This window comes from Cavia porcellus, unplaced genomic scaffold, assembly GCF_034190915.1.
Source record: "Cavia porcellus strain 051 isolate PalLab524CR breed Dunkin Hartley unplaced genomic scaffold, mCavPor4.1 scaffold_32, whole genome shotgun sequence".
Lineage (NCBI taxonomy): Eukaryota > Metazoa > Chordata > Mammalia > Rodentia > Caviidae > Cavia > Cavia porcellus.
The window spans coordinates 12460262-12481944 of NW_026947515.1; the positions used below are offsets into that span (position 1 = coordinate 12460262).

General features: G+C 44.5%; 1 protein-coding gene across 3 annotated transcripts in view; it reads left to right on the forward strand.

Moving 5' to 3' along the window:
- Nucleotides 1–21683, forward strand: part of Slc47a1 (solute carrier family 47 member 1) — a 38996-nt gene that overhangs the window by 15644 nt on the left and 1669 nt on the right. For 2 of the 3 annotated variants that reach the window (XM_063242684.1, XM_063242683.1), the window contains exons 7-17: nt 1500–1597; nt 1863–1960; nt 2056–2169; nt 2253–2320; nt 5286–5394; nt 5967–6042; nt 10876–10945; nt 11194–11326; nt 15366–15460; nt 15963–16041; nt 19859–19981. In XM_063242684.1, coding sequence (XP_063098754.1) covers nt 1500–1597; nt 1863–1960; nt 2056–2169; nt 2253–2320; nt 5286–5394; nt 5967–6042; nt 10876–10945; nt 11194–11326; nt 15366–15460; nt 15963–16041; nt 19859–19981 — 1063 coding nt within the window. The remainder of the gene's footprint in view (nt 1–1499; nt 1598–1862; nt 1961–2055; nt 2170–2252; nt 2321–5285; nt 5395–5966; nt 6043–10875; nt 10946–11193; nt 11327–15365; nt 15461–15962; nt 16042–19858; nt 19982–21683) is intronic. The other variant, XM_063242682.1, reaches the window with a different exon arrangement.

Genomic DNA, 21683 nt, shown 5'->3' on the forward strand with positions numbered 1-21683 from the left:
GGGGACCGTGGACAGGAGAGAGTGGCACTGTGACTCAAAATTTCTGCTTTGGGGGCTTCCTTAGGGAGACAGCTGGCCAGTAACTCCATGCAGAGCAGAAAGAAGTGGTTGGGTGTGTGGAGAAGATTAACAACCTGAAAGAGTGAGCACTGGGGAGGAGACCCAGGCAGGCCTTGGCTTTCGGGAGGAGACTGAGAGGACACTGGAGCGGAGGGTGCCTGCCCTGTGCCTCTTGGGACCTTCCCTGAGGAGCGCCCTCTTTCCCGTGTCCAGTTTGTACCTGCATGCCCATGGCTTCCAGACCTCCTTTCTAGCTGTCTTTAGGCATCTCGGGCATGTCACATATGCTGCCAGCTCATCTTGCCCCAGTACCTGCTGCTGCCTCCTGTCTCCCAGTTCAGTGGCCTCTGCACTTTCCCTTCTTGTCACCTGTCCTTTATAAGCCCATCCTACCTGTGACTTCATCTTTTCCTTCTCTTACACTGGTCAGTCATCTGGTCCTCTAGGTTGTGCCTCTTCCTCCTCTTTTGCTGTGCCACTGCCCCAATTCATTTTCTGTCATTTGTCCTCTGTATCATTTCTGTAGGATCTTAACTAGTCTCCCTGCTGCCAGCTTTCCCCTGGGTGCATCCTACACCGAGCTGTCTGCCTGAAATGTAAATCTGAACACAGATTCCCTTGCTGAAAGCTAACCAGGAGCTCCTGACAAATAAATGGTCCATGTAAGTGGTCAGCCAAGACTCCTGTCCTAACATGGACTGAAGTCCTCTTGTCCTTGCAATCTGTAAACCTAGCCAGGTGTGGCGCATGGCTGTAATCCAGTACTCTGGATGGTTGATGCAGCACGATTGTAAGTTCAAGTCCAGCCTGGGCAATTTAGCAACTTCAGTGAGGCCCTAACTCAAAAACAAAAACAAAACAAAAGTGTTTGGAAGTGTAACCCAGTGCAAAAGCCCTGGGTTCAATCGTTAGCACAAAAACAAGCAGAACCCCTGAGCTTGCAAAAGGTGGGTAATGGTAAGCACTCCTGTGGCTGAGCTCTCTAGGCAGCCCCTATGTCTCTGGGATTGTAAACAGGTCAGGTGTTTCTCCTGCCCCTGCCTCTTGCGGTCAGCTGTGATAGTCTTCTCCACCTCCCGGAAAGGAATGCTAATTTCACAAGGTCTTCTCTGGTCAGTTTTCTGAATTTCAGTTTTGGTTGAGGTGGTTTTGTGCTTTCACCCACTGTCCGTCACTGTCCTCTTTAAACGTGTTGTCCCTGCCAGCGCTCCTGCCCTTGCAGACGAGCTATCTCTCAGCTTCCTTCTCCTGCCTGTGTCACTCTGTGGCCAGAGCTCCATATTTCATGCTCAAAAGTGAGGAGAAAGAGGAGGGGAGGGTGGGAAGTAGGAGCAGCAGGGATGAGGTATCCCCGGTTGACCCCTCCTGCCGGGACGCTGGCCAAGCTGGAGCCTAACGCAAGTCATGGTGAGAGTGGCTGCAGTGTCTTCTTGTTCCAGGGAATCGTTCTGCCCCAGATTGTGACCGGAGTTGCAGCCAACCTTGTCAATGCCTTTGCCAACTATATATTTCTATATCAGCTGCACCTTGGAGTGAAGTGAGTCCAGCTTCTCCTTGGGACAGGGAGGAGGGATGACTTGCACGTGGCTTTTCCGGGGGGACAGGAGTGAGCCCTTTAATTAGTGGGGAGCACTTAAGTTGTGCCACCCTGGAGAACATTGGTGGGGAGCTGCCCTGGGGAAAAGATGCTGCAGAGCCTGCAGAAGGGCACACACCAAAGGGTGGCAGCTCCGTGCCTACCCGAGAGAGCTCGGAGGCTCTGGGGCACAGGCGCCTGTCCTCACAGGAGTCCTTCTTTCCAGGGGCTCAGCGCTGGCCAATACCATTTCCCAGTTCACCCTGGCTCTTCTCCTCTTTCTCTACATCTTGGGAAGAAAACTGCACAAGGCCACGTGGGGAGGTAAACACGGCCTTTTCTCCCATCTGCGATGTGGGTTTGCCAGGCCGAGTGTGGCCTCCTGGAGCGTGTTGGAGACGTGTGTATCATGCCCGCAGGCTGGTCCCTCGAATGCCTGCAGGACTGGGCCTCCTTCCTGCGCCTGGCCATCCCCAGCATGCTCATGCTGTGCATTGAGTGGTGGGCCTACGAGATCGGGAGCTTCCTGAGCGGTATGTGTGCAGAGGACGGGGTGCCTGAAGGGGAAGTGGGGGATCCTGTCCAGGAGCAGGTGTCATCTGTCTTTGCTCCACAGGTGTCCTTGGCACAGTGGAGCTGGGAGCCCAATCCATTGTGTATGAGCTGGCTGTCATTGTGTTCATGGTGAGTGTCTGAGGGCTGCTGTGGGGATGTTAGACGTTGTCCTCGCCTGGTGCGCTGAAAGGGGCCTACAATGAGTGGCCAAGATAAAATGTCAATCTAGAGCCAAGGAGGGTCCTGTGGTGTGGCTGGACATTCCCTGGGAGCTGCCAGCAGGGATGGGAAGATGTTTTTTCAGTTGTCACAACAGAGAGGCCTCGAGGGGCCAGGTGAGAGGGGACTGGGGTGGGGTAGCATAAATGCTAAACGACTTCCCTGTCACCCTTTCAGCTCCTACACTGTCCTGTCCTCTTTCCCACGTGACAGTGGAGCCCCCAAGGGAGAGGTTCAAAAGAATGCAAAGCAGCCCCTCGAGCAGAAACCCGGACACAGTGCTCACAGCAGTGTTACGATGGCTGGAGTGTGCTGGCCACCCAATGTCCAGTGCTTGCCGACGAGCCCTGTGTGCAGTGTGCATTCCATAGTGGGTACTGGCCTATGAAAAGAAGGACATTTTGATGTTCTAGAGAAGAACTGTAGTTGCTAGAGGCTTTTTTATGAATTGTGTTATTGGAAACATCAGCTGGAAATTCTGAAGGACTCTTCAACAGAGAGCACGGCTTTAGCAACATGGAGTTGAAGGCGGAGGCGGGAGCGGGTCTAGCAAGTGTAGCAGAGTGGGTGCCCGTCATACTCGAGGCCCTGGGTTCTGTCCCCATCCCTGTGGAGCAAAATGAAACGACAATAAAACTAGCAAGGGGCATTTGTAACATGGAAAGAGATTAAAGCCAGTATTTTTGTATTTTTTTATGGCATTAATACTTAGATTCTACCACCCACTGATCATATTTAAAATATGCATTTCCTATTTTCTTTAAGAAAATTCACTTATGGGCCTGTGCTTTTTATTTTATTTGTTCATATTTTTTTTGAGACAGGGTTTCACTATGCAGTCAAGGGTGGCCTCAAACTCGCAGCAATCCTCCTGCCTCAGCCTCCTGAGTGCTGGGATGGCAGATGTGCACCAGCTTGCCTGGCAGGCCTGTGCTTTTAGTTTTTGTTTTTTTCTATCACTGGCAGACTGTTTTAATCTGTACTTTTCAATTTTTATGTTTTAATTCCATTTTATATTTCATTACCTTTGGAGACGACATTTAATCAAAATGCTTACTGGAGAGGGGCCAGGGGTATAGCTCAGCAGCACAAGCATCTACCTGGCAAGTATGAGGCTGTGCGTCCAGTCCCCAGTTACCACCCCCCCCCCAAATGCTTAGTAGTGTGTTAATACACCACTAGGCATGGCTTAATTTTAAACTAGTCCTCCATTGTTGAAAATTTAATTTCCAATGTTTCAACATTAATAGTACCTCAGTGAATATCCTCAGGCTAGTATGTCTGTAATTGGCTTGATTGTTTCTTTAAAATAAATTCTTACAAGTGAAACTTACATACAATTTTTAGTCTTTTGCATAGTTGTCATATTCTTTCCAATAGACTTATAAGAATGTGCATTTCTATTTCTCCATACTCAAAAGAAGGATTATATTTTGCTCCATTTATTCTCCCTCTCTCCCTCTCTCGCTCTCTCTCTCTGTCTGTGTCATCCATGTACAAGATCTGTAGTCAAATACCATCAATTAGTCCAAACGTCCTTTGTAACCATTCTTTTGTGACAACATATTTTTTCTTTTTTTGTGCGATCAGAGATTGAACCAGTGTGCTTAGTTTTTGTTGTTTTGTTTTTACCATTGAACTACATTCCCATTTTTACCTTGAGGCAGGGTATCCCTAAATAGCTCAGGCTGGGCTTGACCTTGCAATATTCCTGCTTCAGCCTCCCAAGGAGCCGAGATTCCGGGTGTGTGCTATCATGCCCAGCAGTGACCTGTCTTTTCAATGTCCTTTAACCTGGAATATATCCTTAATTTTTCCCTGTCCTCCTTGACCTTGGCATCCTTGAAGAACATAAGCAACTGTACATAGAACCGCATATAGACTTTGCCTCTATGTGCTGGTGTTATTATCTCCTACGCAGATCCAGACCATCTGCTTCGGGCAGGAAAACTAGAAATGATACAGGTCATCATCCAGGGGTGCTGGATAACTGTCCCATCTTTAATGACATTAACTTGGTCGCTTGGTTAAGGAGGTGCTGTCACATGCCCGCCTCTCTCTTTGTGGTGAGGACCCTACATGGTGGGAGAGGTCTCTATGTCACTGTAGTGAGCTTGCAGGCAGGGATTTGGTCTTCTGTTTCTTTTATAATCTTCAATCTGTGTGTCAGATTTCCTTTAACCCTGTCTCACTCTCCTGACTGTAAGGCGACATTCATGTATCTTTATTACTAGCTCTCAAGTGGTAAATTTGTGGATAACAGTAATGGGAACTCCTTACTTGGGAGACACCACTGCAAGCATTTAGCATGGAAGGATTCAGGAAAGCCCCATGATAGCCTTCAGAGTTCGGTTCCATGACTAAAGTCTTTTTACAGATAAAACAGTGGAGGTCTACAAAGGTGAAATAACTTGCCTGGAGTCACACAGTTGACAAGTGTCTGTGTCAAAACTTGAACCTTTCCTTCAGAGTCCTGATTCCTAAACATGATGCAATGCCATTTCTTATAGTTCCTTTTGTACAATTCTTCTGCTGAGTCCCATAATGGTCTTTCAGAGCCACACCAGTCTATAATCCAGTTTGCCCATCCCTCTTGCCCACCTCTCATTCCCAGAACATGACTGCGTGAGATCTTCTCTGGCAGAGTGTGGATGCCCTGTGGAAAAACCCAGTCTATGATCATCGATATAACCTGGAGATCCAAGTTCCACTTTTTCCCTGGGGACTCTCCGCTGGACTAAGGGGAGAGTGCAAATCAATCTTCAGAATTTGTAGGACCTAGTTTTGTCAGTAGGGTGCTAGGCACAAGGCTGTTCCTCAGTGCATCCTTCTCACCCTGCAGCTTTGCTGTTGTAGGTTTACCTTTTTATTTTAGGTCCCTGCAGGCTTCAGTGTGGCTGCCAACGTCCGGGTAGGAAATGCATTGGGGGCTGGAAACATCGAACAGGCAAAGAAGTCCTCGGTGGTCGCCCTGCTGGTCACAGGTGCTTAGATCCATTTGTTTAAGTCTCATGGTGCATGCAGTCTCCCCCATTTCCTGCAGATCTTGTTAATCAGCCTTCCAGTGCTGTGACAAGGTGCCTGAGAAAATCAATTTAAAGCGGGGAAATTTATTTTGGCTTATGGTTTCAGTCCATGGTTGTTTGGCCCCATTGCCGTGGGCTTGGTGGGAGGGAGGCTGAAAATCATGGCTGGGAGCTTGTTATGGAATGAAGCTGCTCACCTCACGCAGCCAGAAAGCAGAGAGAGGAAGGTGAGAGGGCAAGATGCACCCTGCAAAGGTACATCCCCAGTGACCTGTTCCTCCAGCTAGGCTCACCTCTTAAAGTTTCCACAGCCTCCCAGTAAAGCCGCCCAATTGTGCTCCATCAGTGGGTTAGAATCCACTGCAGAGGTAAGAACTCTCATAATCCAATCACCTCCCGTAAGCCTCGAGTCTGAGCCTTGCTGCTCTGGGCACGCGCAGGCCTTCAGCACACAGCCTGTGGGGGACATTAACATCCAGCAAAAACGGACCTTGTTCACTGTGCCACTTCTCCTGCCCGTTTGCTTCCAGAGCTCTTTGCTGTAACCTTTTGTGTCCTGTTGTTAAGCTGTAAGGACCTTTTGGGGTATATTTTCACTACCAACAGGTGAGTGCTGGGATTCTCTGCTTCTTCCTCCCCTGCCCCCTCCTGTTTTCTCCTCCCCCTTCATCCTTCTCCTCTAGCTATTCTTCCTTCTCTTCCTCCTCCTCTTTCTCCTTCTCTTCTCTTTTTGCAACACGGGAGATTAAACCTGATGCCTTCACATTGAGCTATATCCACAGCTATTTTATTTTTTAATTTTGAGACAGGGCCTTGCTAAGTCACTAAACTGCTGACGCCAGGCTTGAACTTGCCATCCTCCTGCCTCAGTGCTGGGATTGCAAGAGTGGGCTACCACACTTGGCTGAGTGCTTGGATTTTCTTGAGATGCTAAATCTGTGGTATAAGCATCATTAGATTGCATAGATGCTGTCATGGGGAAGCCCCGGGATAGCTGCATTTTGGATCATTTGCAAGATCAAAAACTCCACTAATATTTCTTGAGAGTGACAGACTAGATGTAGGAACTGATTCATTGATAATCTCAAATGCAAATTTAATGGGCATTAGTGATGATACTGTTTCTGGTGGTTGGAGGGTTTGTGTTTTTTTTTTTTTTTTTTTTTTTTTTTTTTTTTGAGACAGGGTCTCACTATGCAGTTCAGGCTGGCCTTGAACTCACTATGTAGCCCAGGCTAGCCTTGAACTCACAGCAAGCCTCCTGCCTCAGTCTCCCAAGTGCTGGGATTATAGGTGTGTGCTATCACTCCTGGCCTACTCCGGTCATTTTTAAAAACTGTCCATTTTGTTACTATTGATTACATTTTCAGTGAATTATACATTGAGGATTCTAAACCTGAAATTGGAAATCCTCCAGATCTGAGACTTTCGAAGTGCCAACATGGTGTCACAAGTGTGACAGGGTCACAGTCAAAATGCAGGCACACATGAAAAAGCTGTATACAATCCTTTCAGGCTTTATGTAGAAGGGATATATGAAACACAAACCAGTTTTGTGTTTAGATTTGAGTCCTATTGCTAAGAAATCTCGTTATGTATATGTGACTCTCCCAAAATCTGAAAAAGGTTGGGCTCTGGAGCACTTCTGACCCCCAAGTGCTTCAGATCAGGGGTAATCGTCTGTATTTCCGCCCCAATGAAAATCATATTAGTATCTCGGTATCTGCCAAACTACCTAGTTTATAAAGTTTGCATGATATGTTTGTCAAGCTAAAATTGAAGTTAAAATCTTACCCATGAGTTGTTCAGAGCTCACAGCATCAGATTGCTGCTAAAGAATTCTTGTGCATGATAAATCTTTTTTTGTGCTCTGCAGACAGCTTTTGTTTCCTCCCAGAGGCAGGTATGTTCTAGTCATTTAGAAATATGGGTCTATGACATAGGAGGGTGAAGCAGAAGGATCACAACTGGGAGGCTAGTCTGAGCTGCACAGTGAGCCCTTGCCTCAAAAAAAATTTATGGGATTATTTCTTATTTGGAATATCTTTACTAGCAACTACACAATGCACATTGATACTCTCTTCATGGATGTTAGAAGCTGGTAGAATGGCTTCTTTGCTTATTTGTCTTTTGTCTTTAGATGATAGGTTGTTGTTTTTCTGCTTCTGCCATTCTGTTACAGATTTCTCACCTCAGAATCAGTAGGGCAGGGACAGGAGACATAGCTCAGTGGCATAGCACCTGCCTGGCCAGCATGAGGTCTTGAGTTCGATGCCGGGAAGGCAGCCCAGAGTTCTTGTGTTTTCAAAGGAAGTCAGAGGGTCCTCACCAAAGTTGGGAAAGGAAGGGTTTATTTCTTACAGTTTTTGGAGGTTTCAGTCCACACTCAGTTGGCTCCAAGGCAGGCGGGCATGGCTGGGCTGAAGTTCATGGCGGCTGCAAACAGCAAGCCGGAACCAACAAAGAGCGAGACACACCTTCTTCCTGCCATTACATCACATCCTGGCTCCACCCCTTTGTGGGAGGAGCACTGACACCATCAATCCAAGCACTAGACAATGAACCAATCACAAATGCACAATGCAAACTCATGAGGCCTGGGGGACACAGACATAAACCATGACAGTCCTGAAGACCAGAATTCAGTGATGTTTCCAGTGGGAATATGAAGGGGGCAGTTAGTTTGAATCTATTCACTCCAGACAGGAAGAAAAATGAAAACAAAAGGTTCACACATTGCATCTTTGAGAAAAGGGGATATAGGGGACTGAAAAATCAAGTTACCATCATGCATGACCTTTTGGCCAACGATGGGCTGATATGGGACAGGAGGTCCACGAGGTTACGATAGAGTTGAAAAAGTCCTGTGCCATCACCTGGTGACACTGCAGTGGCCACACGCCTGCAGATGAGGCCTCACTCACATCTTCATGGTGACCGTAGTGTGTGAGTCTGCGCTGCTGGTTGTATGGCATGTGTGTATTTAGATACAGTGCATGGTACTTGATAGTGGATGGTTGTTGCTGGTTTAGTGTTTGTTTAATTATTATTTTAAAATATTCTCCAACTTATAAAAACCCGTGTATTGTATGTAGTAGTACACTGGTGGCAGCAGCTCCATATGTCTATTTATCGTGTCTCTTATGTTTGATTGTAGGCTGTGTTGTTTTGTTCCTCACAGCTATTGAGGCACCAGGCCTACAACACACAGACACACAGGTGCGATACTGCTTGGGTGTGTAGCAGGCTGTAGTGTCTGGTTTTGTGCAAGTCACAAACTACACCATGTGGTTGGTTTCCTCTGTGGGTTTGTGTAAGTTTGTGTGAGTTTATTCTGTGACCAGCTAACGATGCACTTCTCAGAATATCATCCCTATCACTCAGCAACCAGGTAAAGTGAAACTAGCAAAATCAGGGAAATAAATGAAACATCGCTTCAACCAATCACAGTGGGCAGGAAGAGAAGACATCTCTATGCAAAGAAGAGGACTACTACAAAGCTCAACCAGATTTTGAAAATCCCGATAGACTAACTGGGTGCGATGGCACATATGTGTGTGAATCCAGCAGTTTGGGAGGATGAAGCAGGAAGGTCAAGCTTGACCTTGTCTCAAAATAAAAAATAAAATAGGTTGGAGAGGTACTCAGTGTTAGAGCATCCTTGGGGTCAGTCCTCAGTGTCACACACACACACACTCACACACACACTTCCAAGAGACTAGTTTGCACACATTTTTGCAAGGAACTTTTAAAAATCTGGAGGAAATATATAATTTGGAGGGATCAAAAATTGCTTTAAAAAGGTCTAAATGAAGTGATTTCCTTATAAAGGAAAGTTGTTTTAAAGTGCTCAAAGCACCTATTCCAGAGGATCACAGAAGAAAATTTTATCGAATCTTAACATGTATGAAGTTATAACCAAAGATTTCTACGACAGACAGAGCATAGAAAAAAGAAACTTTCACATTCTGTTTCTGAACCAAATAATGTGATATGAAAACTGATGAAATTTGCCCATAGAAAGAGAAAACTACAGAATGTTCTCACTAACATTGATATAAAAATCCAAAATATGTGTAAAGAGATGGAACAGTGGCTCAGCAGCAGAGTGCCTGGTTAGCAAGCACAGATGGGTTCCATCCCCAGCACTAAAATAAAACTCCAAAACCGAATACTAACAGACAGAGTTGAGCCATACACTAAAATCAACACATTTTGGTGGAATATATAAATGAGTATATTTGGTGGAAAAAGCAAGAGACAGAATATCATCAGCTAGGGAATGCTATCTATGAAGGACGGAGTACAGAGAGGAAATTGAAAATGTCCACTGTACTTGCCCATGTAGTTCATAAACAGATGAATACTGAAAATGCTAAGCATTATTCTTTGGGGGACAGGGTGGTCGTGATGTGGCCTGTGATACTGGGATTCAGGGTCTTTCTCACTCTCCTTTCCCTATCGTTTGATTTCTTTAACTGTTTGCACACATTATCTATACAAAAACTAAATTTCCAGTTAAGGGGAAGGAAGTTTTCATCCTGTTCAGTTCTAGGTTACTTATTTATTCATTCACTCAGCATTTATTAGCTGGGTGCACACCTGTAATCCCAGCTACTCAGGAGGCTAAGGCAGGAGGATCAAAACCAGCCCAGGCAACTTGGTGAAACTGTCTCAAAATGAAACTGGAACATAAAAGGGGCTGGGGGTGTAGCTCAGTGGTATAGCAATTGCCTAGCATGCACGAGGCTCTGGGTTCAATCTCCAGTATTGGAAAAAAAATTACTGCCAGATATTGATCTAGGTTTACTTGTGATCAATCCACTCAAGAGTACAATGAATTCCTTATCTCTCCAGGTCAATGGTGTAATTTTTCTCATTTCCCATCATGAGTAAGCATTAAAATCCAAGACCTTACCATCAGGGTTTGGGGCCCATTTCTAGGGACTAAGGATAATTCTGCAAGAATTACCCATGGCCTTCACAGTTTAGTGCACTAGGTTTCCACAAGGAGCACTCCCTCCCCCAGCAACGGGAATGGAACCAAGGCTTCTCCTTAGCCCTTCACGGAGAGCACGTTAACTCGGTCTGCAATGTTCCATCCTGCCACTGGGTCTCACAGACTTGCCCTAAAGAATCCGTGTTAAGAGAAGGATGGTAGTATAACCTAAATTTTAAATTTAGGGGTAGAGTTGTCAAATATTTCATTGTTCCACATTGACCAAGTAGATTATTTCTTCTAAAAGTCATGAACTGCAATGTACAATTGGTTTCTTCTGTGGACCAACCAACCGTAGAACTGGCCCTGCACTGATTCCTGACTAGGACACAGGTCCACGCTGAGGTGGAACAGAAGTGAGTCCCGTTACTGGGCAAATGAAAATCTTCTTTTCCATACATGTTTCCTGCTAATTACCATGTGCTTGATTTTCTGGACAGAGATATCATCGCCCTGGTGGCTCAGGTGATTCCAATTTATGCTGTGTCCCACCTCTTTGAAGGCCTTGCTGTGAGTATTTTGCAGTAGTCCTTTAAGCACTTGCATGATCTGTGTTATGTATTTCTCACAATGATGATAAATTTCAACTTGGAAGAGAGTAAAGTAGGAGTATTATTATCATGGTCATTTCTGCAGAACACTGTCACATGGTCATGGATTACTAAGTTTTGAGCACCGTGAGGTGGTAGTCTGTGATCCGGTGGTGGGGGTGCGAACCCCAGCAATGCTCACACTGATGGAATGTTACCTGCCTACAGTGTACATGTGGTGGCATCCTGAGGGGAACTGGAAACCAGAAAGTTGGAGCCATTGTTAATGCCGTTGGTTATTATGTGATTGGTCTTCCCATTGGGATTGCACTGATGTTTGCAGCTGAGCTTGGAGTAGTCGGTAAGCTTTAACCATGTTCGCGCAGGGTTTAGTTAGGCCCAGGAAATGATTGTCAGAGCACACTGAAACTTGACTGTGGGATTCTAGGATTTTCCCACACTCATTCCAGTCAGGGAGGGAACTAGGAGGGGCCAGAAGTGGTCTGCTCCACCCAAGGTCCAATGTTGGGTCATGCCCCGCTCGCCTGCCCATGCTGGTGATCTTCCACACTGTCACATTGAGCACAATAAAATTTCCTTTCTCGCCCTTCCTTTGGTGTGTTGTCCAGGTCTTTCTTCAAAGGAGGTTACAGCAAGGAACCTTGGAAATGCCCCTTTTGTAGACCTCATTCTGTTCTTTTAGTGAGGGCCCCTTGTACGGTGAGACACTGAGAGTGAGACTCCAGGACTGAGGCTGGCTATCCTGGAAAGTCTGGGATGGGGTGGAGAAGCAGCAGGTTAACGAGCTGGTGGCTGGACACAGCACGTCCTGGAACAGCGCCCCCGTGTGGCATGGGGCACGCGCTCTTCTTGTGACCCTCACCCCTTCTGCACACTCACCTCCTGCTTGGTACACTCTCCTCAGGGTGTCTTTGTGGGTTCGTAAGGGAGGAGTGTGGAAGATGCAGCAGGGAGGTGAGTCAGGGCGCTCCTTTCGCACTCTGCAGCATTTGGAGTAAAAAACTGAATCCACAGGATCTGAAATGACCGGAGTCCATCTTTTTCGAAAAGCAGGGAAATCAATGACTGCCCAGTCTAGAATAATAATTGGGAATATGCTGGCAGTGGCTGGGTGGTTATATTAAACCTGAATGCTATCTTTGGGGTGAAGTTGGGACTGACTGAAGCATGGCTTGTTTTAATTATCAGTACTTGGTGAACTTTGGGGTGGTGAGCCGTCATCTGAGAGCCACAGTCTGACATTTTTCATTGTTTTGTTCCCTTTTCTCAAATTCAATAATATTTTAATTAAAAATATGAGAGAGATTCAAACAGTGGAAGTGCCAGATTTTACTGGGCTTCCACCGGGGTGCAGAAACTTATTTAGCTGAGTTTCTGGCATTACTCATGTTTTGGATATGCTGATGATATAACTAATGGAAATATCAGAGCAACCTGTTTTTTTTATCATGTATTTTACTTAAGGTATTTATTCAAAATATTATCATCGTAACCTGCAATCTGTATAGAACACTAAGAAGACACTTTATATTTTATGTATTTTTGTTATTGTTTTTACTGGGGATTGAACCCTGGGCCTCACACTGAGCTATGTCTCCAGCCCTTTTTATTTTTTTGAAACAGAGTATGACCATGCTTGGCTATTGCATCTTTTTAAAAATTATTTTTATTAATAAATCATACTTGTGTACATTATGTGGGATACAGCTGATATATGTATCAATGAAGAATGAACAGATGGAAGCAATCAGCATACCCATCTCCTTGATTACTTATTTTTCATGGTGAGACATTTGAAAGTTACTCTCTAGTTAACTTGAAATTTTCAATGTGTTATGGATTTCAAACACCCTGCTGTGTAATCAGTCTCAAGCTATTCCTTCTATTTAAAACTTTGTAACTTCTATTATTTATTTGTTTGTTTTCTGGGGATCAAGCCCAGTGCCTTGTCACATGCTAGACCACTACTCTACTGCTGAGCTATAGCCCGAGTCTAAAACTTTGTATCCTTTGATGAGCAACTTCTCTTGCTTCCCATCTCTGCAGATCATTCCAGCCTCTGCTGAGCGTTTTACTCTACTTCTGAGCTCAATTTTTAGAAGAGGAATCTGATTTAAAATATAGAGGGCCAGGGGTATAGTTCAGCAGCATAAGCACCTGCTTGGCAAGCACAAGGTCCTGAATTCAATTCCTGGTGATATATATCTCCCCACCTATATCTCTGGGACTGTATTTAAGTCTCTTATTCATTTAGCAAAAGCATTTCTACTATGTGAAAGGTAGAGAGAGTTGAGAGTCAGTAAAAGGAGCTTTCTGAGGTCCTGGGGGTGGGTGAGAGCACTGTAGAGAAGGATGATCCCTCCACTTACTTCTTAGGAAGAAGACTGCTATAGATTTGTGTGGAATATCCTGTGGCCTGTTCTAGGAGCCAGAGGACAGTAGCATTCTGCCCATTCCCACAGACAGCTCCAACAAAAGACAGCCTTGGGATTTCCCATGAGGCATTTCGTAGGCCCACAGTAGGGATTTCTAATAATTAATTTGTCTGGGTTTCCTGGGTCGAGTCAACAGAATTTTTAAAATGATACATTGTGAAATTACTGGAAATAAAATTAACAACTTTGCAATTATAGCTGGAGATAGTAGGTTGTATTCCATGGAGGCTGGTCAGGGTGAGCTCATACTTCATGGGTACCTGAAACTCTGGGTTTGAAAGAGGAGGCCAGCGGTTTGCTTTTACTAAGCCATTACAGGACTAGCAAGTGGTTACTACCTTCACTGTGGTAAAGGGCAGGCTCATCACGGCTGAAGAATGCCGTGTGAGGGTGATTGGTACAAAGAAGCAGAACCGTAACCTTGCCTAAAGTCTGTCTACCAAAAATATAATACCGTTTGGAAATCCAAATGGTTGTGGAAATAAACTAGGTCCAAGAGAGGAACTAAAGCAAAGGCTGTGTGTTGAGTCTGCTGGCCAAGGGAGTCCCCCATGAAAAGACTCACCCTGCGAAAAGGAATGGCTCAGGGTGTCTCATTGGAGGCTGCTGGCCTGCAGGAGCTGGAAATCATGGCAGACTGGGTCCTCCATATGATTGCTTAAGCAACTATATCTACTTAACTTTCTCTAGTTTGTCCTAAATTGGAAGTGGGGATTAATATTAGGGAAATTGTTAATTATTAGCTAATTCCAGGCTATTTGGGGTCCACTGTTATAGAAGTTACTGTTCAGCTTCATAGGATGTTACTGGGGAACCCAAGCAATCCAGCTGCAAGTCTGATTTCTAGCAAGATGTCATCTTGGGTTGCTTATCTCAGATAAGGGGCAGGTTTCCTGTGGTTGTGGTTGTGGAAGCCTATTTTTATATGTAAGCTGGCCATCACCTGCCTGTACAGTCAGCCTCTGTTGGCTATCTCAGAGCTTTGATTCTGCCATGAGTTCTTTGCTGACAAAATGACCCTCAGCCTTGGGTGCTCCTCCAGGCCCTGGGCAGGCTTACTGGTAGAATCTGTATAGTATGTGCTTCGAGAGCTATAAGGGGTTTCCTGTCATCCATTCCTACTCAGTCTCTTCTTTCTATGTTCTCTGTTCATTTTTAGGGCTGTCACCCTGCCCTGGAGCTTCCAGCAAAATCTGTACTAGGAGCAAGTTAAGATCTTAAGGGAGGGCAGGAAGCTCTGGGGAGGGAACAGAATTACTTGATGGTGACTTCTGCTATAAGTTTTAAATTTTTACTGTTAGAATGATTACTGTGGGTATAAAATGAGAACAGAGTTTTTACCAGCATAACTGTAGAATGTGAACATTGTTTTCTAAGATGGTTTCCCGGCTGGGGATATAGCAGTGAACACGATGGTAGAGAACATGCTTAGCTCCCAAGGCCCCAGGAATTAAAATAGAAACTTACATAAAACTTGGGGATTTTTGTTTTGAAAAGAGTTTTCCCCTCTTTCCTATTTTAGCACATCTGCAGTTGATAAACTTGCAAAGTAACTAATTTCCAAACATACAAGTTAAAAATGAATTGTTTTAATACTTTATTTGGCATGATATCTGCTTTTTTTTTTTTTTTTTTGCAAAATTTGTCTCCTCCTGAGGAACACAGACCAGCAGTAATTTGTCTTGGGAAATTTAATTTCCTTATAGCTATTATTTTTCTTAATAGGCAAGCATTATACCAATATCTAAAAATAACTTCTGAACCTCTGCACGGACATCCTCAGGGAGTGCGGAACCTTCTGCAAGCCTAATTTCTGGTCACCGATGCTGTGTATCGGCCATGAGGGCAGATTCTCAGCATGGCGCACAGAAGTGATAGGAGATACATCCTCTCTAGGGAGGCTGCTTTTTGGGGAGCTGACCTGTTAAATATTTCCATTCCCAGGTCTGTGGTCAGGGATTATCATCTGCGCCGTCTCTCAGGCTGTGTGTTTTCTGGCCTACATTGCTCAACTCAATTGGAAACAAGCCTGCCAGCAGGTAACTGTGCTCAGTACTGCCCTGAAGAAGTTCCTTTCCATCAAACAGGATCCACTTGCACTTCATGCCAGGCCCTTGTACCACCCCCCCGCCAAAGCCTATTTCAGTCTATAAAAGGTGGGATACATCAAATTCACCCTACCACTGTTAAATATGATCCCAAAATATTTTGCTAAGATAGTGTGTGTTTCCTTCTCTTGGCCCATCCAGAGATGAGGTGAGGTCTGGAAACAGGTGGAAAGAGGAGATGCAGGAAGCAACGGGAGAAGGGCAGATCTGAACTGACCTTGCCTGATCCACCTCCTTCACATCGCACTCTCTCTGTCCGGCCTCCCGCATCCACTGACACCACTTCACTCTTATAAGGGGGTCCCCTGGTGACCTAGAGACATTGCAGCTTTATGTCTCAATGAAAGTAAAGGACTTTTCAGCTAGGTGGGCAGCTAAAATGTCCTAACAACTGGCTCATGCCTTTGGGACACACTCTGCCTTTTATTTCCAGGCTCAAGTGCATGCCAACCTGAAGGCAAATGTGGCCCTGAGTGAGAATTCTGCAGTCTCTCAGGATCCAGTTTACCCAGGTATGATAAAACTCTCACTTTTGAACAGGCCTGTCTGGAACCACTAGGGGACACATCTAGATTGGCTGCAGGAGCTCCCACTGAAACAGGGCACTAATGTTTCAGAAACAAACGATGAAGTCAATGACATTCACTTTGTGGATACACATTTACCTACCACCACTGATGATTTAAAGAGCTGCCATTCGGTTATTCTGAGGCGTTACTTCTGTAAGCATTCTGCAAGCATTTATTTTAAAACATATATCTTAAATTTATATTTAATATATAATAATTGCACTTATTCGTGGTGTATAGCATGCAAGGTTCAGATCATGGTAATTGGCATATCACTCACCTCATACTTTTATAATTTCTCTGTGTTGGGCTGCAGGCATTTCTAGCATGTGTGATTCTGTGTATGGACCATGTCTCAGAAACTGACATTTGCATGTTTATTTTAATGGAGTTCCTCATGGGGCATCACTTGCTTTAAGCAGATTAGTCATGCGTCTTCTGCTCCTGTAGAGGAGGTAAACCTGGCTTCCCTCCAGTTTCCTACCTGCTGTAACAGTGCCACCAAAGGAGCTGACACAAGCAAGATTAATAGGGAAAAGCCATCCTGAATTACATGTTTAAGCAGGGGAGTCCCACAAAATGTGAAACTCAAAGAAGGATCAAATGCAAACTTCTACAGCATTCTGAGCGACAGAGAGGGAAAGGGCGTGGAGTGTCTGGGGATGGAGGCTGTGTAAGCTATGGGAAGAGGAGGGAGGAGAAGCTGGTCTTGCTGTGTGAATAAAGTTTCACTGGTGGTGATAACAGTTGTCAGAATAGCCCTTTCCTGAGGTTGGTAGTTTTACTAATGTAGATTTCCTTCATAGATGTAAATTTCTTTTGTAAAAGGAGAGGGTTTCAGAGCCATATTGTCTCCACTTTCTCGGAATGATTAATTTGAAGCATGTCAAAGAAGACTACTTTAGGGTAGCATATTCTCAACACTTATGGTCACATTTTGGGGTGCTATGCTCTGACTCCAACATTCTTTATAATATAAGCCCCTTGGACTTCCTGGATGTCTGACTGGCCATCAGTGGTCAATTCTGTTTTTTCTCAATTCTTATTTATATTGTCTAGACTCCTGTGTGTCTGGTTATCTGTGTGTCCCACACTTTATATTTAAACTTGTTTTAGAAATCATTTGAGGTCTAAAACAAAGTTGTGTATCTTCAGATAGGATGTTGTTTGTGACACTGAGGTTTTGATTCAGCAAAACTAGACCTCCCAGCCTGCTAGAGGTCTCACAATATCCAGGAATGAAGCTGTGAACCAAAGGAAGAAGTTAGAAGAGTTTCATTGGGAATTAAAGAACAATAGCTCCTGGATCTCCAGGAAAGGTCCTGAGTCAGTGACTGCCAGGCCTTCTGTCAGGGGTAATTTACCCAGCAAAATTGCAACATGGGTCAGACTACAATTAACCTACAGGATTAAAATTACAGCTGTTTAGTTAATTTTTTTTTTTTTTTTTTAGTTTTGGTTTATGCTTTTTTTTGGTGGTGGTATTGGGAATCGAACTCAGGACCTTGCACTTGCCAGGCAGGTGCTACACCGCTGAGACGTATCCTCAGCCTGCTTAGTTAATATTGATCCAGTGAGGAAATGAGTCATGCAGCAAGGATAGATAGAAAGATCAAAATCATTTTTGGAAAGGGAGGGAAGAATGGATCCAGATATTCTAGTCTCGCACCTGTGCGTCTGATCCCTATCTCACCCCCGCTGGACTAGGCGGTGCTAATCAAACAGTACAATCCCAGGTTGCTGTATGTCTTGCAGGCCTGGCTGTGGTGTCACCGTCCTGAGGTTCTCTGCAGATTTGCCTCCAGCCAAAATTCTGATGTCTTCATATTTTTGCTGACTTTCTCAGGGGCCCAGTCCCTCTCTGACTGCATATTAATATCTATATAACTTAACACCTAGTAGTTTTACAGGCAACCGAGGGGAATTTCAGAAATCGAGGTTTCTAGACCACCTGGCTGATCTAGAGGCGAGATGCTGCAGCCAGTGTGAGGCTGGTTTACTTCTCATTTATGCTTAAGTTTTGGATTCAGCCCTTCTGAGACATTCCAAACCCAGACACAGGTGTACCAGGGCCACTCTTGCTGGGCACTGCCTAGCCTCTGAGCACCATCTTCCAGATGGGGAATCCGCTGGACAGAAGTAACCCTAAAAGCCAGGACCTTCCTGACTGGGTTTCCATTTTCCTCATAGTCATGCCCTGGTAATTCTTCAATACATTGTTAGCTCTCTGATATCTTCAAGGTGATATTTCGAATTTGTTTTATCTAGATTTTATAATCATCTTGAGAGGAAGGGCTGGTCTAAGGTTTCTAGTGTAAATTCCCCCAATTTATAAAATTGGGATGATATGGTATTTACTATTGCTGTGAGTCTTGAGTACTGAGAAAGGTCTGATATAGGATAAGCATTTAGTAGGTGCGAGCTGGTATTATTATGTTTAAAATTATTTTCTAGGTCTGTGCAGAAAGAAAATAAACATTTCAGGAGGAGCAAATGGAGGGAGAAATAAACTAAGGAATATTCCTTATTCATTCATGGTTATTCATATAACCGAGCAAAAATGTGAGTCTTCGCATCCAAGGCCTACTAAGTACCAAGCAGGATAATGACTCATACCTACGCTCAGTCCATGGTGCTTCAGAATAGTAGTGTTACGGCTTGTGTCTAGATGTCCCCCCAGAGCCTCATGCACTTATAAGAGGGGCTTTTCAGAGGAGGTTGGATCTAGAGTATATGATGCTGGCATCAAAGGTGTGTTACTAAATTATTCCACTGTTTTGTCTGGCATAGCTCTGGGAGTGGATAATGGGAAGGCTCTCCGTGTGTGGGAGTGCTACCTGCCCTAAGGGTGGGTAGCCCAGACAGAGTATAAGGGACAGAAAGAGGGCTGTCAGGGTCACTTGCTACTGCTTGATGCTTACTGTTTTGCTGTCTTCTGCCTGTCATGAACTGTTTATTCTCTGCAATGTCACTCTGCCGTGCTGCCCTGCTTTGGAGCCAGCCAACTATGAATTAAAACCTCTACAAACTGTAAGCCAATTAAACCTTTTTGCTTTAACTTTGTATGTGAGGTATCTTTTCTCAGCAATGAGATAAGCAATCAAAACAATTAAGAATACCAGTAATAGCAGGAAAATACCCTAAAAACTTCCAAAGGGAAAAATAAAGGCAGATTATGTAACAGCACAAGAATAAGATTAGCAACCGGGTGAGATGGCTCAGGCCTATAATCCCAGCACTCATGGAGGCTGAGGCAGGATAATTGAAAGTTTAAGTACCACCTGGGCAAATTAACAAGACCCTGTATCAAAATTAAAAAAAATAAAAGAGGGAGCTGGTACAAAATGCCTGGGTTCAGTCTTTCAGTATGGGGGAAAAAAAAAGAGTAAGATTAGCATCCAGCTTCCTACCAAACATAAGTGATTGCAAGTTAACTGAAATGCTTTTGATCAGAGGTGTTTTAGTTTCACATTATCTCAGATTAGGGATCCCCAACCTACATTGGGAGTGTTACAATGCCCTCAGAGTTCTCTAGGTAAGAAATCTGTCTCCATTCCTCCCTCTCTCTCTTGCTCAATGAATAAGTTTTTGTCTTTATCAGAAAAATCTTCATAGAAATTTGGCTTAACTCTCAGCAGCCTGCTCCCAAGCACTGAGGAAGCTTGCCTTCTTTTGAGCTACCCAATCTTTCTTCTGGGCAAGGGACATTTTGGGACAGGTTCACCTCTTTTTAACCTGTTTCTTTGGTTTCTTTTCATAGACTTGATTCTCTCATACAGTAGCATGAATTGTCATACATCTCCCGCATCACATCTGGAGTTACACTGTTTGCCAGATACTGAGGGAACTGTTCCTTATAAACATCTTCGTCCTCTTGCTCTAGGTAATGCGTATAACCTGCAACGCTCTGATGCATGGTGTGCACTTCTGCACTGAACTTCTTATTTCCGAATCATAACTAGGGAATTGCCTGGCACTGTGAGGGACAGACAGGCCTCCATCCACAGCACTCTTCAGGGCTCCAAAGACTTTCTTGCCAGTTGCAGTTCTGGCAAGGCCTGCATCCAAAAAGCAGGGGAAGGCACCAGGCTTACCACCAATGTTTTCCACATTGCACACCATCCCCAGCCATCTGCACCTAGCCTTCCTGCCATCTCCATCTGTGCCAGACCTGCTGAGAAGCCTGAGGGCCAGCAGCAGGCCAGTATGATAGACCGCAGCATGGCTTGTAGGCCAACTGTCACACCGTGTTTGGGTAGTTCATGTGCCTATCTTGCACAGACTATCACATCCCTTCAATACGGGCATAAGCAATCTGAAAAATGCTATCTGTCATTTACACAAACATTATCCTGTATTTCGGTACATTGTAGCTATTTTTGCCCTGGATTACCAAGCGTTTCTGAGCACAGTAATCAGTTTTGCTGTCTTGTCTTCTAAACTTCATTTGGTATCTCTTAAAGTAAGCCTTATTCTTGATGACTTTAACAAACCCCGTCCATTGTAATACAGATCCACTTATTTTCTTCCTGAAATGCTTATTCTAGGGCCTTTGGCTCTTTGAAATTTTCCTCTGTGATTTTAACTTAGAGAGCATTCTGTGTAAGAGGCGGTTTAAGTGTTTAGCTTCTGAATAGGCAGCTAGCAAGAGACAGGACCTAAGATGGAGTCGGGCCTGTCAGCATTGAAACAAAAACAGCACTTACACTTACATCGAATTAAGAGCTAATTCAAGCCACACAGATAGCTAAGCTTAGAAATGTAAAAGCAAACATAGGAAAAATGATAAAAAGTAAAAATAAGGATTTTGACTCCCAGGAAACATATTTGAAAGAAACTTTTTAGGCAGAATGAACCAAGGTAGCAGTCTTGCCCTACTTTTGGGCTGAGGACTGGTTTCAAGGAGTTTGGGGACACTGAATAGTTAGTTTTTCTTTGAACTTTACATTAAAAAACCTGAGTGTAATTGTTTTTGGGGGGGCCCATAGACAGAGTGACACACCACTTGCTGGGTGCAGACTCTTATGCTCTGCCCATCTGTAAATGATTTGGGACAAAGACCACTCATCCAACTATCCACCAGGAGCTTTCTTCCTCCCGATACTTCCAATAAGTACTTCCCCCTCCACGGCCTCCTTCTGTCCTTGATTGCATTCTTTAACTCCCTGAGACAATGAGCTGGGATTGTGAGGTGTTAGCTTTTTTACCCAGAACACCCAGCTGATAATGGTTTGTGAGGGAGTGAAGAAGCACCAAGAGATCATTGTAATGGAGCCAATAAGGCACAACCAGGGGACAAAGGACTACAAAAAGTTTAATATTTGAACAAGTAACTCTAAGAACTCCTGGAGCAGTGTCTGTCTGCTCCAGCAAGAGGCTTTCCTTGGAGAAATTTTGTGCGTATTAACTGTAGAGAGACTCCTTGTGGTACATTAAGATGGGCACATTTCTGAGCATGCTCAGTGTGAGATCATACTACTCATGATAAAAATGACAGACATCAGTGTTTCTTGGGTGGAGAACTGAGCATTATAAAGAGCAAAAGAGTGGTTCCTTGTGGTTTTCTCTTGAAACAAAAAACAATT